At 39.7% G+C, this 16,961-nt stretch overlaps 1 protein-coding gene across 1 annotated transcript in view; it reads left to right on the forward strand.

Annotated features, from left to right (window-relative positions):
* brinp2 (bone morphogenetic protein/retinoic acid inducible neural-specific 2) overlaps window positions 1-16,961 on the forward strand; it is a 309,436-nt gene that overhangs the window by 184,689 nt on the left and 107,786 nt on the right. Inside the window, exon 5 of the mRNA XM_047369231.1 lies at window positions 6,679-6,784. Within this exon, the coding sequence (XP_047225187.1) occupies window positions 6,679-6,784 (106 nt within the window). The remainder of the gene's footprint in view (window positions 1-6,678; window positions 6,785-16,961) is intronic.

The raw sequence follows: 16,961 nt of genomic DNA on the forward strand, positions 1-16,961 counted from the left end.
ACAGAATTGGGAATCATAAGATGTAACTTGTCCATTTGCACACTTATATGTATTAATAGGAATTATATTTATTTATTTATTTTTTAATAGGAATGTTAAATTGTACTCTAGATTTAACAGGGAACCAAAGAAGGATAAGCTAAATTGTGGAATTATACAGAATCACCAGAAATTTAAAATCGTCCCGGCTGTGGAACACTGGACCAGCTCTATACCCTCTACAGGGTGCTCGAGGGTTCATGGGAGTTTGCCCAACTGGTTCACATGTGTTTTGTAGACCTGGAGAAGGCATTCGACTGTGTCCCTCATGATGCCCTGTGGGGGGTGCTCCAGGAGTATGGAATCGGGGGCCCTTTATTAGGGGCCATCCGGTCCCTGTACGAGCGGAGCAGGAGTTTGGTCCGCATTGCCGGTAATAAGTCGGACCTGTTCCCGGTGCATGTTGGACTCCGGCAGGGCTGCCCTTTGTCACCGGTCCTGTTCATAACTTTTATGGACAGGATTTCTAGATGCAGCCAAGGGCCGGAGGGGGTCTGGTTTGGGGACCAGTGGATTTCGTCTCTTCTTTTTGCGGATGACGTGGTCCTGCTGGCCCCCTCTAGCCAAGACCTACAGCATGCGCTGTGGCGGTTCACAGCCGAGTGTGAAGCGGCTGGGATGAGGATCAGCTCCTCCAAGTCTGAGGCCATGGTACTCGACCGGAAAAGGGTGGCTTGTCCTCTTCAAGTTGGAGGGGAGTTCCTGCCTCAAGTGGAGGAGGAGTTTAAGTATCTCGGGGTCTTGTTCACGAGTGAGGGAAGAATGGAGCGGGAGATCGACAGACGGATCGGTGCGGCTGCCACAGTAATGGGGGCACTGTGCCGGCCCATTGTGGTGAAGAGAGAGCTGAGCCGTAAAGCGAAGCTCTTGATTTACCGGTCGGTCTACGTTCCTACCCTCACCTATGGCCATGAACTTTGGGTCATGACTGAAAGAACGAGATCCCGGATACAAGCGGCTGAAATGAGCTTCCTCCATAGGGTGGCCGGGCACTCCCTTAGAGATAGGGTGAGGAGCTCGGCTATCTGGGAGAGGCTTGGAGTAGAGCCACTGCTCCTCCACATCGAGAGGAGCCAGTTGAGGTGGCTCGGACATCTATACCGGATGCCTCCTGGACGCCTACCTTGGACGGTGTTCCAGGCACGTCCCACCGGGAGGAGGCCCAGGACACGGCCCAGGACACGCTGGAGGGACTATGTCTCTCGGCTGGCCTGGGAACGCCTTGGGCTCCCCCTGGAGGAGCTGGAGGAGGTGTTTGGAGAGAGGGACGTCTGGGCGTCTCTGCTGAGTCTGCTGCCCCCGCGACCCGGTCCCGGATAAGCGGAAGACGACGAGTACGAGTACGAGTATAATCAGCATAAGTTACTATTACTTCACCTGCAGCACTGGTTTGATTGAAGCAGTGTCACATTAAAGTATTTGGATGTAATAGAGGAAGAAATAATTTTTACATAATTCAAACTTTAAACACAAAAAAAGCCTTTTATGATCATGGGGGAATGCTGCCCACCTTGAGATTTTTTGATAAAGCACGTTACTGACTGATCATTGAAAGTCAAATATCCCAGGTGGATTGGTCCTTTCATTTAAAAGCTCTTTGGAGTTTTAAACAAGCTAAAAGCCGGGGGTGGCAGCTCTCAGATGAATTGTCATTGAGCTTCCTCTTGGGAGGTACCAAAGGCCCAATGTGTACTCAGCTGAGAGCAAAGCTGAAAACTGTGATGCTTTATCGTCCCTGCAGACAAAGAAAGTGTGTTGAATCAAAAATCTCTAGCTTGGAGATATTATTAATATAAATTATAAAACGAAAATAAATGCGTAGTTGCATTAAGTAATGCGTATTTGCAATGTTCAATTAACATATGTAAATAAACGTTGCGTATCCTCTTCTTTGTGAAATGATAGATATCTACTTGCATTGCAGGACAGTATCGTCACCTACTGTAAGGAATAGTTTTCTCTTGGCAGTTTTCGACCAGACAAAGGCCCATGACCCACTAAACCATTGCAAGCCAACATTTCCAAATCCTGCATGTTCTATGACAGACTGAGGGTAAAGGCTCAAGAGCAAAAACTTGCCTGCTCCTTTCAGGCTTCCCATCATCTGCTGAAAGTCTTGTTCTCTCTCAATCTCATGCAGCCTGAATGAACCTAAGAAATGTCTTGGCATAAAAAATATAGATTCATTTTAAATAGCTGCTTATAACCTGTTATTCCGTCTTCACTTTTTTGTCACCACTCTAAAACAAAATTAGCTAACACTAGTCTACTTCACCCAGTAACAACATCAAACTGGTAGCACTTGATTCCTCCAGAGAAAATTTTTGAGATTCCAAAAGGCCAATGTCATGTCAGAGTTGCAAAAAAACCCACAATCGGCACAGATGAAAGGAAAGATCATGCCAATGAACTATCTTCCTTTGCTCATTGTCAGCTGCTGATTGTGAAGCCTTGAACAAAGAACATCGTTTATATATCATCATTTATATATGAATAGAAAAGTCCTAACTACACACCTCTCAGTTTTTGCGGTCTTGGTCTTGAACACTACCCTCAAATGTTTTTTGTTTTTTTTTAGTGAGCTCTAATGCCCCCCTGAAACTGAAGCTTGATCTCAGTCCAAAGTTTGCTTTGTTGTTTTCTGTTCAGCTGGATGAAAACAATATGTAAGACAAATCTATGAAAGGCAAGATGACATGCAGTGTGTGAAGGCAAATAAATGGAGTTGGTATGAGTCAAATCTTAATAATCAGACCCCCAAGAACTGATTCTGTAATTTAGTGTGCAGTGAAGACTGCACTTTGTCTTCAGCCTGTAAACACCTTACACCTGAAGAATTCATCAAGGAACTATTATAGGTCCCATTCTTCTCAGCTTGCCTGAGTATTTTGCTAATTTTATTAATTTCAACTTTTTGAATGACTGTGTAAATCAACTGTAGGGCTGTAGCTGATTCACCAGAGCAGCCTCAGATGGAGATTGTAAGGTTCCTTTCCATAAAAGTCTTTGGAACTCACTTCCTGTCAACTTAAAGTCTGTGACCAGATTTAGCATATTTATAAAACAAACCAAATCCTGTCAAAAACAGCACTGTAATAGTGTTTTATTGCTTTATTATGTTTTAGTTTCTCTGCTGCATTTGTTTGTATTTCAATAAGTTGTTTGTTTTAAAATCTACTTTTAAATACCTGTGAAGTGTAGTTTTATATATATTCTTTTCACAAAAGCCCTGCAAGTGCTGCAAATTAGCTTATGCTATACTGTTTTTTGTTTTTTCTATTTGTTAATGTTAATATGTATCTGTCCCCATCAAATGAACCCAATAAATACATTCAGTTAAAACAGATAAGACATGTTGTACCAAAATCAATAAAAACATCAATAGGAGTCAAATGTTGAGCCTTTTTCATAAACACGGTTTTCTGACCATGTGTTGCTTAAATAACAAGCTAAATAAAGCCTCTTGTTTCACACATTTTCCATTGCCTCATGCCTTTATCTCTCTTATCTTTAACTCAATCATGCAGCTGTCTTTCTCTCCTATTTTTGTATATATTTGACAGATTTTTGAGATGTGTATCACCCATTGTGCCTTGAAAGATAACTTCTATTTCTTTTGATAATAGATGCAATCTCCAGGCAAGCAGAGTGAGAAGATATGAGCAACAAGACTGCTGCACAGGCTGCATCTCTTTTCCAGATAGGCCACTTAGCTGAAGAATAGCTTTGCTAGAGGCCACATCCATCCTCTCATGCTGTGCTATTTTGAACACTCACATAAGAAATGAACCATTTGTAATTTTGGTACTTATTCTTTATGAAAACCTTCACTTCATTTCTTGTGTCCCTCTCTTTTCTTCCCTCTTTCTTTTAATGTACTTGATTTATCTTTATCTCCTCATTGTTCTGATTATTCTTTGTTTTCCAATGAGCCACCCTTCAGCAAAGCATCTTGTGTGAGAAAGCTAGAACAACACTTCATATATTTTCTATGATGTAGAAGTACTGATATCCAGGTCACAGGTTTAAGCATAATAAATACTTTATTGGCCTTCATAACAGATTTGTCAGAGACATCCGACATGGGCGTAAATTAGTTTTTATTCCCTCATGACAAAAATGCGCCATTTGTTTCCTGTTGGGACGTTCACACTGCTGTAAAGGATTTCATATTCTGTTCCCCTGCATGCAGGCTGAGTACTTGAGTTGTTCAGCATTCTTAAGTGTGCAGCAGGGTTGTTGTATTATTCTTGTGAGCATCCTGTGGTTTTCTGGGGCATATAGTGGTAATTGTGCCTAATTCATCATTGTTCCAGTCTTAATCCTGTCTTAATAATGTAATAAAATTGTAATAAGTAAATAATAGTCAGTTATTTCAGGGAGCTGTAATTATACACAAACAAAGGATAAAATATACAAAGATTAAAAAAAAACATAAACAACTTTATTCTCAAAGCATCTCTGTCACACATTTCAAAAACACTTGGGATTGTCAAACGATGATAAAAACATGTAAACGAAGTATCAATTTGAAAATAAATCTGTTTTTATTTATAATTTATTAAAAAAGGCATGTGGAAAATTATTTATACCCTTCTCAAAAATCAATAGTAAAAAAATGTATTTAACTAAAACAATTCAACACCTCATATAATTGCTAGTTAGTAGTAAGTACATTTGTTTATAAAGCACCTATTACAGATAAAACTCACAAAGTATTAGCTAACACTCAGTTAAGTAGTCTATAAATTAAAACATGATCAATAAGAATGCATGTAGCTGCCTTGTAAATGAGTCAAGACACAAGATAACGTAAAAACATTGGAAATTCAAAGGTTCAGTATGCTGCCCGATGAAAGGAGCGAACTAATTGCAAAACGCTGTCCACATTTTTGCTTGTTTCCACTGCGTATATATCTTTACTAATTCCACCAGATATCATAATACAGCCTCAAAAACTGGTATGTTGATGATTTATTTTTGGGGATGAGCTCCAAGACCTATAGGTTGGAAGTCCTCTTTGCCATCAGCCTAATCTTTAGCTCTGTCCACAGATTCTCTGTCAGATACATATCAGGACTCTGCCTTGGCCACTCCAAAACATTATTATTACCCCGAGTCAGAATTCATTTTGAGGGTTTGGGTTGCTCTGACTCACTAAAATGATCCGGTTCATTTGAATCACTTGTGTCACTGCTGTTTTGTTCTTATGCTAATAATACGACTTGGGTTTTTTTATCTACTGAGTGTATAGTGCAACTCTTTTAATGAGATTTATATTGTTACTGTTAGCACAAACAGTACGGAATCATCTGAGACAGAGGTGATTCTGATGAGTCTGCTAATTAAAGTAAGTGAGCTGGATAAACCAGATCATCTGTTTCCAGTAGGCCCCCTTGTTGTGTTTGATCATTTATTTACTTGGCAGCAACCAACATCGGGCCTTATACGATCCAGATAAATGGCAAACTTGGATTTGTGATTTTTTTATTTATTATGAAGATTGTAATCATCAACAAGAGTAATTCAGGAACCAACCTTTTCTAAGATGATTTTACACCCTTTATCCAAATATAATGCACTATACAAAATGCCAGCACCTCCCAAGTGTCACACATCTACATAGACATGCTGTGATTTGATGTTTCATAAAATTTGCTTCCTTTATTTTTTTACATTAAGACCCTTAGAGATAGGGTGAGGAGCTCGGCCATCCAGGAGGGGCTCAGAGTAGAGCCGCTGCTCCTCCTGATCAAGAGGAGCCAGTTGAGGTGGCTCGGGCATCTATACCGGATGCCTCCTGGACGCCTTCCTCTGGAGGTGTTCCAGGCACGTCCCACTGGGAGGAGGCCCAGGGGACGGCCCAGGACACGATGGAGGGACTATGTCTCTCGGCTGGCCTGGGAACACCTTGGGCTCCCCCTGGAGGAACTGGAGGAGGTGTCTGGAGAGAGGGACGTCTGGGCATCTCTGCTGAGTCTGCTGCCCCCGCAACCCGGTCCTGGATAAGCGGAAGACGACGAACGAACGAACCCATAGAAAGTGTGTTACATAGACAATAAGAAACGGTGTAATAGCAGCTTTAGCCTCTATGTTGACTATTTAATGGGGTGGTAGACTGTCTTGTGTTTACCAGCGAATGAATAAGGGATCCTTATAGTCATGCTGGTAAGCAATGAAATGGAGTAGTACTTTAATATAGGTATTGCTGTCAATGCTAAAACTGAAGAGATTAGATATAAGAAGAGAGCATCATTACATGACAAAATAGCCTGTTTGAAGAACAGGATTGTACTGTACTTTTATTTCATATATAGTCTTGTTCCACAACATGGGAAAAAGAACGAATATTTATTCACTATCTTTTTTATTGTTTACATGATGTAAATAAGAAGATTATATTTACGGTTTTCCTGTTTTATTATGGAAGCCATAATGTTTTGAATAAAACTTTATTTTAACAATTTAACAATATAGACTGTTATTGCTTTAAATTTAAAATATTGCCACAAGCTGCACACTAAACCATGAAAGACAGTAACAAACACACTCATTGTTTATGGCTAACTTACTGATAAAACATTCACCCCATCTAAAGTATGTAACGTTAAATAGATCTTCTCTTTCTTGCTTCCCCAGGTAACAGAAACAAGAACAGGTCCTCTCGGCTGCAGCAACTACGACAGCTTGGACTCTGTTAGCTCGGTGTTGGTGCACAGCCCGGAAAATAAGATCCACCTAAAGGGTAAGGCACCACAAACACAAATACACACACATATTGTATGTGCAGCTTGATGCTCCATGCACATGCACACAGCCTGAACTCCAGAGAAAAGATGCACTGATGGGATAAAGTTTACCTTACGCACACATTTAAACACACACACTGACCACATCCATCCACCTGCCTGCCAACTCTCTCACCTCTGCTGTAGTAGTTGCCATGGATGACCCTTTACTTTACACTGCAGTAGTTTATATGTCTGTTTCTGCCTGAATGGTTCTCAATCTCACAGGAAATTTGTTATTTTACCAGACTGAAGCTACTTCAGACCCACAATGACCTTAGACTAATCCACCCAAGCCTATATGGAGAACTAAGTAAACAGATAAAGGTCAGGTGGTTAAATTACCAAATTATACTTTTGTTTATTTACATTCATTCATTTTCTATACCACTTATTCCATAGTGTTTATTTACACTCGTGAGCAAATTATCACCAAATCATTTCAGGTAGTGGTAGGTGAAGAAGTACAGGCAAAATAACTATTTTCCTTGGCTTTTTTTGGATAACAAAGTGTGGCTATACTGCCTGTGGGGGCGACAATTTCCTTGGAGAATTTTGTAAATATATAAAGCCCTGAGAATTCCAGGAACATTGTAATAAATACAATAAATTTATTTATTAGGGAGTGTGATCCAGAAAAAAAAAAACATGGACGTCTTTTTAAAAGTCATGTCAGATTGGCCAGTTAATGTCTTTATTAAGTCAAAAGAAAACTGTTAAATATTGGTCTTTTTAATGATATTAGTCCTGTCCAAATTGTGCCTAAACATAGAAAGTCTACCTTGGTTAGCTCAATTGATGAACTTTAGCAACTTTTCAAACACATTTAGGCATTAATCGAAGTAAGTGGTGTTATGAGATCTTGTACCAAAAGATCTTGCTTTGTTAGAACACCACAATATTTCTTGTGGAAGTAATGCCTGTCTCAGAAAGCACTAACCAGTTGCTATAAGCATTGTACTTTGTCTGCTGACAATCATTTATGATATTATTATGTCCTGTAGAAATTAAAGCGAGTGCTTTGCGATTAACAACTTGTATCTATGCTTGGGACTCGTATTTTTCAGTAACAAAGGAAGTAGTTTTTGAATTGTCCTTTTGTTTTTACAGAGTTGTCCACTAAAAAGACTGCTTCTCAACTAACTGAGAAAACTCTGTTACATATGCTTTAAAGAAGCCTACACCAATTGTATTATTACATATATAATTCTGGGTGCATTTCTGGTACCTTTTAGAAAAAAAAAAAGAATTGTCATCAGGCAAAATACAAACAATTGCATGGACTGTGAGAATACCGTGACTGCTAGCGATGCTGAAGTGTGCATCTGATTCCTAATATCCTGTCATTGCAAAATTAGTGGGCTGTTTCAGCTTTTGTACGTAATCTGTGCTGCATTTGATTATCTCTAGTTTATTAACTAATATACTTGGACCAACCTGAACACAGTTTGAGATTTCTAAAACATTTTTGCAATGTTTAGACAAAATCCTCTTTGCTGACAAACAGAAGAGAAGACAAACACAAATTTCCTCATATAGACTCCAGAGCTGGCGGTTGGATAAAGATTTGAAAGTCTCATACAGCTAAATAGTAATACTAAAATAAAGAAGATGTTACAGTGGTTACTTAGAATATTTACATATTTTGTAAAGGTCCAAAATTGAAGCTTGTTTTAGATAGGCATAACTAGTAATATGGGCTTTGTGAAACAGATTTTGCAGATAATGTGAATTTCTCAAGAGGGCAGGAGTCATAGAAGTCCATAAAACGGTGACAAAGAATGGGTTTACCATTAAGAAAACAATATGTGTTTTAAAAAATATGACATTTGATATGTTGATCATCCTGGAAACCAAATTTTAATGGTTTTTACTTTCATCATTATTATAGCTTTGTTTGAATTCCTTGATGGATTACCCCTTGAATATACAGTTATATAAAAATACATTATTTTTGTTTTTTTCTGTCCAGAAAATGCTAAATTAAGTAGATTGTTAATTGTTACATACAAAACTAAAATAAATTTAAAACAATTGTTATTTAAGATGCAAATTAGTGACATTATGCATATTGGGACATAACCATCTAATGACTACTAGATCATGGCAAATTGCTTCCAGTATGACCGTTGATATGTTCAGATTTAGCATCAGTCGTTATTTTTAGAATACATATGCCACTTTGGCTGCATTATGGCGCTTTGGGGTAAATTTGCAACAGTAGTCTGCCAAGGGTTAACTTCTTGTTCTAATTGCTCAAATTCATCAATAACATACAGTACAGACCAAACGTTTGGACACACCTTCTCACACCTGTCTTTATTTTTAGGACTATGAATAATATAGCTTCACACTGAAGGCATCAAAACTATGAATTAACACATGTGGAATTATATACTGAACAAAAAAGTGTGAAACAACTGAAAATATGTCTTATATTCTAGGTTCTTCAAAGTAGCCACCTTTTGCTTTGATTACTGCTACGCACACTCTTGGTATTCTGTTGATGAGCTTCAAGAGGTAGTCACCTGAAATGGTTTTCACTTCACTGGTGTGCCCTGTCAGGTTTAATAAGTGGGATTTCAAGCCTTATAAATGGGGTTGGAACCATCAGTTGTGTTGTGCAGGAGGTGGATACAGTACACAGCTGATAGTCCTACTGAATAGACTGTTAGAATTTGTATTATGGCAAGAAAAAGGCAGCAAAGTAAATAAAAACGAGTGGCCATCATTACTTTAAGAAATGAAGGTCAGTCAGTCCGAACAATTGGGAAAACTTTGAAAGTGTCCCCAAGTGCAGTCGCAAAAACCATCAAGCGCTACAAAGAAACTGGCTCACATGAGGACCGCCCCAGGAGAGGAAGACCAAGAGTCACCTCTGCTGTGGACGATAAGTTCATCCAAGTCACCAGCCTCAGAAATAGCAGGTTAACAGCAGCTCAGATTAGAGAACAGGTCAATGCCACACAGAGTTCTAGCAGCAGATACATCTCTTGAACAACTGTTAAGAGGAGACTGTGTGAATCAGGCCTTCATGGTAAAATAGCTGCTAGGAAACTACTGCTGAGGACAGGCAACAAGCAGAAGAGACTTGTTTGGGCTAAAGAACACAAGGAATGGACATTAGACCAGTGGAAATCTGTGCTCTGGTCTGATGAGTCCAAGTTTGAGATCTTTGGTTCTAAACACCGTGTCTTTATGGAGCGCAGAAGAGGTGAACGGACGGACTCTACATGCCTGGTTCTCACCGTGAAGCATGGAGGAGGAGGTGTGATGGTGTGGGGGTGCTTTGCTGGTGACACTGTTGGGGATTTATTTAAAATTGAAGGCATACTGAACCAGCATGGCTACCACAGCATCTTGCAGCGGCATGCTATTCCATCCGGTAGTTGGACCATCATTTATTTTTCAACAGGACAATGGCCCCAAACACACCTCCAGGCTGTGTAAGGGCTATTTGACCAAGAAGGAGAGTGATGGGGTGCTGCACCAGATGACCTGGCCTCCACAGTCACCGGACCTGAACCCAATCGAGATGGTTTGGGGTGAGCTGGACCGCAGAGTGAAGGCAAAAGGGCCAACAAGTGCTAAGCATTTCTGGGAACTCCTTCAAGACTGTTGGAAAACCATTTGAGGTGACTACTTCTTGAAGCTCATCAACAGAATGCCAAGAGTGTGTGGAGCAGTAATCAAAGCAAATGGTGGCTACTTTGAAGAACCTAGAATATAAGACATATTTTCAGTTGTTTCATACTTTTTTTTTCAGTATATAATTCCACATGTGTTAATTCATAGTTTTGATGCCTTCAGTGTGAAGCTACAATATTCATAGTCATGAAAATAAAGAAAACTCTTTAAATGAGAAGGTGTGTCCAAACTTTTGGTCTGTACTGTGCTGTATATATGTACAGCATCTCACAAACATTTGTACAGCCCTCACCTTTTTGTAAGTGTTTCATGTATTTTCATGTAACAGCACGGAAGTTATGACACTTTGATACAATGTAAAGTAGTCAGTGTACAGCTTGTATAACTGTGTAAACATGCTGTCCCAGCACACAGCTATTAATGTCTAAACTGCTGGCAACAAAATTGAGTACAGCCTTAAATGAAAATGTCCACATTGTACCCAATCAGCCATTTTGCCTCCCTGGTGTCATGTGACTCGTTAGTGTTACAAGATCTCAGTTGTGAATGGGGATTAAGTGTGTTAAATTTGGTGGTATCGCTCTGACACATTCTCATTCTGGTCACTGCAAGTTCAACATGGCACCTCATGAGAAAGAGCTCTCTGAGGATTAAAAAAAAGCATTCTTACTCTACATAAAGATGGCCTATAGGCTATAAAAAGATTGCCAACACCCTGAAAGTGAGCTGCAGCATGGTGACCAAGACTATACAATGGTTTAATAGGATAGGTCCCACTCAGATCAGACCTCACCATGATCGGGCAAATGATTGACCAAAGAAGTTCAGTGCACATGCTCAGCATCACATTCAAATGTTTTCTTTTCAGAAGGAAGCCTTTTCTAAGAATGATGCACAAGAAAGCCTGCAAACAGGTTTCTGAAGACAAGCAGACAAAGGACATGGATTACATCAATTACTGTAACCATGCCATGTGGTCTAAAGGTAAACTTAATTGGTTCAGATGGTGTGAAGTGTGTGTGGCAGCAACCTGGTGAGGAGTACAAAGACAAGTGTGTCTAACCTACAGCCAAGCATGGTGGTAGGAGTGGCATGGTTTGGAGGTGCATGACTGCTGCCCACACAGTTCCTTGAGGGAACCATGAATGCCAACATGTATTGTGACATAATGAAGCAGAGCATGATCCCCTCCCTTTGGAAAGTAGGCCACAGGCCAGACATGAACTACCACAAATGCACCTCCAGAACAACCACTGCCTTGCTAAAAAACTGAAGGTAAAGGTGCTGGACTGGCTAAGCATCTCGCCAGACTGAAACTCTATTTAGCAACTGTGGGCCGTCCTCAAACCAGCTCCACGATGCTGTCATGGAGGAGTGGACGAGGATTCCAGTAGCAACCTGTGAAGCTCTAGTGAACTCCATGGCCAAGACAGTTAAGGTAGCGCTGGAAAATAATTGTGCCCCACTATGTATATATACTACCAGTCAAAGTTTTAGATACACTGTCTTACTTAATGGGTGTCATTATTTTTATAACTATTTAAATGGTAGACTCTCACCAAAGGCAACAAAGCTATAAATGAACACATGTGGAATTGTGTAAACAAAAAGTGTAAAATAATCGTTCAAAATAGCCACCGTTTGCTTTGATTACTGATTTGCTCTCTTGGCATTCTCTCTGTGAGCTTCGTGAGTTGATCACCTGAAATAGTTTTCCAAAGAGTCTTGAAAGATCTTCCCAGAGGTTCATTGAGAGACGGCCAAAGGTTGATATTTCAGTCATCACAGCAAAGGGCGGCTACTTTAAGGAATGTAAAATAAAAAAACATATATTTAACACATATTTAAAGTTCTTTTACAATTTTTTGGTCTGCTACATAATTGCATATGTGTTAATTTACTGTTTGATGCTCTAAATGAGAATCTACGTACAATGAAAATAGTCATAAGCATAAAGAAAACTATTAAATGAGAAAGTGTTACACAGACACCCTCTTCTTACCGTCTTCCTCGTGGTATTTCTCCTTCTTTTTAATCCAGGTTAGAATACTCCAAGACAAATTTGTGCTGCATAAAGAGAACAAAGCCTGACTAGAAGGGTCTTCCCACTGAAGCTCATTATTCCAAATCAATTTAGCCTGAAACTGGGTAACATATATAAAGTTTCCAGTATAAGGGAGGTAACTGTGGGCTTCATGCATCTAGCATGTTTTGGTGTCGGTTTAACATCTAATATTGATATGAACAAATTGTCTTTGATAAGTATTCAGACGGTTCTGAGGATGCGTCCACTCAATTATTCATGTAGACACATTTCCATATTTCATTTACTGTCTCGGTTCCTAGCAAATCTTTCTGGATTTTAGAGTTCAAAAGCCAAATGCTGCTTTTGTCATGAAGTAACATATGTCAGACAAGAAAGGGCAAAAACAAAGCGGTGGCTTGTTTTATACATTAATATTCTAGTGTAATTGTTGATGGAGTCCTATTTACTAATACAGTAAGCACATCTCCTGCTGTTTTCATAATAGGAACCATAATAGCCAATAGTAGAAGAAAATCCTGCTAAGGTTGATTGCAATTTTGTATGCCCACATATTTAAAATAGCATAAATTTGCCCCCTAAAGAATGCCAAATGTGTCTGGTGAAGGAAGTGTTATATTAAAGGTAATATAACAAATGTTTGTCGCCATTTATTTCCGGGAAAGCTGATGGATCCATTTGGTTTTTTTTAATGGGGTTCATAATGTCAGTGTGTAGTCTATTGGAAAACCCACACTTTCACTGTTTAGTAAGTGTGATCAGGGGATTTAGACTAAAAGTTATTGTAACACTTTGAAGTAAGAATTTCCAGGGGGGTTGGGGTGGGGGGGTGATCAGAGGCAGCAGGTACACCTTTGTCTTCTTTGCTTACCTAGTAGTTCTTCAAATTTTGGCTCTATTTCACCATGAATCATTTCTCTGTTTACAGTGGGAATTTCATAATTGTTGTTTAAAATGAACTGATCAAGAGTGTTTTTTTTTTATGCAGACCTGTTCCCTTTCAGAAACCTTTGATCTAACTAAAATTTCAAGCAACGAAAGCCCCTCTTTGCTCAGAATATCAAACTGACCTCTACCACTTTCTCATCTTTCTTGTGCTGTGTTTCCCTCAAGGGCTTGACCTCTCTACTTTTAACACTTCAAGAGAATTCGTACTGGAAACGAAATCCAAATAATGCAAACAGCTTTTTCACTTAACAAGAAACACATGTGCCTGGATCAAATTGAACAAGATGCCATCTGAATTTTACACGAATAACAGACTCAAATAAAAGAAATATCTGCTTTTGTAACAGTTAAGTATATTGTGCATTGATCCATAGAAACTGAAACAGCTTAATGTTCCAGCTTGTTTACTGTACATTAATGTTACAACCCCTACCTAGAGTGGAAGTCTAAGAGGCACAGCGTACAACAAAATTTATCAAATAAATCTAGCAACTAATGAACTTAAAACTACTGAACTAAAGCCAGTTCAGCATAAAATGGAATTTAGTTTTGCAAGTTCAGGGTTTCACCCAGGACTTAACAAACCGAAAGGAAGCAATAAACCTCATGGTCTCCAGGGCCAAGACAACAAACACAAATGCCCCTTTATGACTAAAAATAAAAACAATTCTTATCTAACCTCTAGCCCCTAGAGGTCGGTGGATGTAACAATAACCAAGGAGAGCTTTATTCTGTCAGCAGCCACTCTATTAACTTCCATTTACTTTTGTGATGATGTGCATGTAGCTTGTTCTCTTGAATGAATATTACCCATCTTGCTAAAGGCTCTCATTAACATCTATGTCTTGCACCCAATCAGAGAGTCAATTTAACAACTCTAAATAACAATAAAACACTTTTTTCAAATGTTTGTGATAGATATGTATATGATATATGTAGCCATGTACATATATGTATGTATAATGATCTGGGTGGACTTTGTGAAGAACAAAAAGGTTCTTAGAAAAAAAAAGGGACTCAATATCAAAATATTATCTGCTTGGCCCTGTAATTTTCTCCTAGAACTGCCCTATAATGTTATTTTAACAACCTTTGACCCAGCACGCAAAAAGAGGCTAAACATTTCCCAAAATTCAGTTTTTTACTGTCTGTCCTTAAAACTGAAGCTTTAAGTGTCACAGATTTTTTCCAAGGTACTAGAGTTTTGTCCTCAAATCGAACCATAACTTTCTTTTCCATTGCAAGATCAAATGCTGTATCAAAGAGAGTCTGAGACTTATTGAGCAACGTTAAAGAGAAAAATGAAAAATCCCTGTTTTTAAAAATGTATTATTATTTGCAGGCTTTGTCCGCACTCTGACATGGTGATTAAAAGCAGAATTAGTTTGTAGGTGAGTGTGTGGGTCAAATAAGCACAATGCGTTTTGTATTTTGCAACAATAAATGAAACTATATCTTCGTAATTCTTTTAATTGTGAAATAAACTTATAATCAGCTGAGAGGTACAAGTTGTCCATAGAAAACAAATAGAAGTGTCTATACTACAATTATGAGTATTTACAGTTTTAAATAAAGAATTGGCTAAAATAAATTAATACAATTCTATTCAATTCAAAAATACTTTATTAATCCCAAAGGGAAATTAAATGTTGTTATTGCTCATATTATGAAGGTTTCCTCAAAGAGCCGTTGTAGGTGCTGATGGCTGTGGGCAGGAAGGATCTCCTGAAGCGCTCCGTCTTACAGCAGATCTGAAGAAGCCTCTGACTGAAGACACTCTGTTGTTGTAGGACAGTCTCATGAAGAGGATGCTCAGGGTTCTCCATAATGTTCTTAATTTTATGAAGAATCCATCTTTCCACAATGATCTCCAGAGGTTCCAGAGGAGTCCCCAGAACAGAGCCAGCCTTTTTTATCAGCTTGTTGAGCTTTTTTAAGTCCCTGGCTCTGATGCTGCTTCCCCAGCAGATGATGGTAGAAGAGATCACACTCTCCACAACAGACTTATAGAAGATATGCAGAATCTTGCTGCAAACACCAAAGGACCTAGGCTTCCTCAAGAAGTACAGTCTGCTCTGTCCCTTCTTGTAGATGGCTTCACAGTTGCATCTCCACTCTAGTCTGTTGTCCAGGTGAACACCGAGGTATTTATACTCCTCCACCACCTCCACTTCTTCTCCCATGATATAAATAGTTTTTGACTTATTCCTGTTTCTCTTAAAATCTACAATCATCTCCTTTGTTTTAGTCACGTTCAAGATGAGATGATTGTTTCCACACCATGCCACAAAGCGGTCCACCACCTTCCTGTACTCAGCTTCTTGTCCATCTCTGATCCACCCCACAACTGCAGAATCATCCGAGTATTTCTGCAGATGACAGGAGTCTGTCTTGTACTGGAAGTCTGAGGTGTACAGAGTGAAGAGGAATGGTGAGAGTACAGTCCCCTGTGGTACTCCTGTGCTGCTGACTACCTGGTTAGACTCACAACCCTTCAGCCTCACAAACTGTGGTCTGTCTGTCAGGTAGTCTTTGATCCAGGAGATTGTTGAGGCCTCCACCTGAGTCTTCTGGAGTTTCTGACAAAGCAAATCAGGTTGGATTGTATTAAATGCACTGGAGAAATCAAAGAACATGATCCTCCCAGGGCTACTGGCTTTGTCCAGATGACAGTGGGTTTGTTGAAGCAGGTGTATGATGGCATCTTCAACTCCAACTCCACAGCGATAAGCAAACTGAAGGGGGTCCTGATGGTTTCCTGTTTGCTTACTCAGGTGGGCCAACAGGAGTCTCTCTAGGACCTTCATGATGTGAGATGTCAGGGCAACAGGTCCATAGTCATTGAGGACTGATGTGTGAGTTTTCTTTGGTACCGGAACAAGACAGGAGGTCTTCCACAACACCGGAACCTTCTTCTGGGCCAGGCTAAGGTTGAAGAGGTGCTGCAGAATCCCACAGAGTTGCTCTGCACAGGCCTTCAGGACTCTAGGGCTAACATGATCTGGACCTGCAGCCTTATTCCTATTCAGTCTCTCCAGTTGTCTCTTCACTTGACTTCTTGAGACACACAGGTGGAAGGGGAAAGCAAAGGAAGCATCAGCATCTTCTGATATGGTTGAAGGCAAACATGTAGAAGCAGAAGGGTCTAGGGCTGAGGTGGAAGATAAAAAATGTGAGGTGTTACTGGACAGCTGTGGGTCCTGTGGGTCAAAGGAAGATGGGATGTCTGTTTGGCTGTGAGCAGGAGAGGAGGATGCGAAGCTTGTTTCTGAACTGAACCTATTGAAGAATGTGTTCAATTCATTGGCTCTGTCCAGACCTCCATTGGTCTGATCATCTTTCTGCTTGAAGCTTGTGATCTTCTTCATCCCTGTCCACACATCTCTGATATTGTTTTGCTGGAGCTTGCTCTCCAGCTTCTTCTTGTGCACCTCCTTGCTGTCTCTTATCTTGACTTTAAGTTGCTTCTGTATAATCCTCAATAATTCTCTGTC

Source organism: Girardinichthys multiradiatus, chromosome 6 (genome assembly GCF_021462225.1).
Source record: "Girardinichthys multiradiatus isolate DD_20200921_A chromosome 6, DD_fGirMul_XY1, whole genome shotgun sequence".
NCBI lineage: Eukaryota > Metazoa > Chordata > Actinopteri > Cyprinodontiformes > Goodeidae > Girardinichthys > Girardinichthys multiradiatus.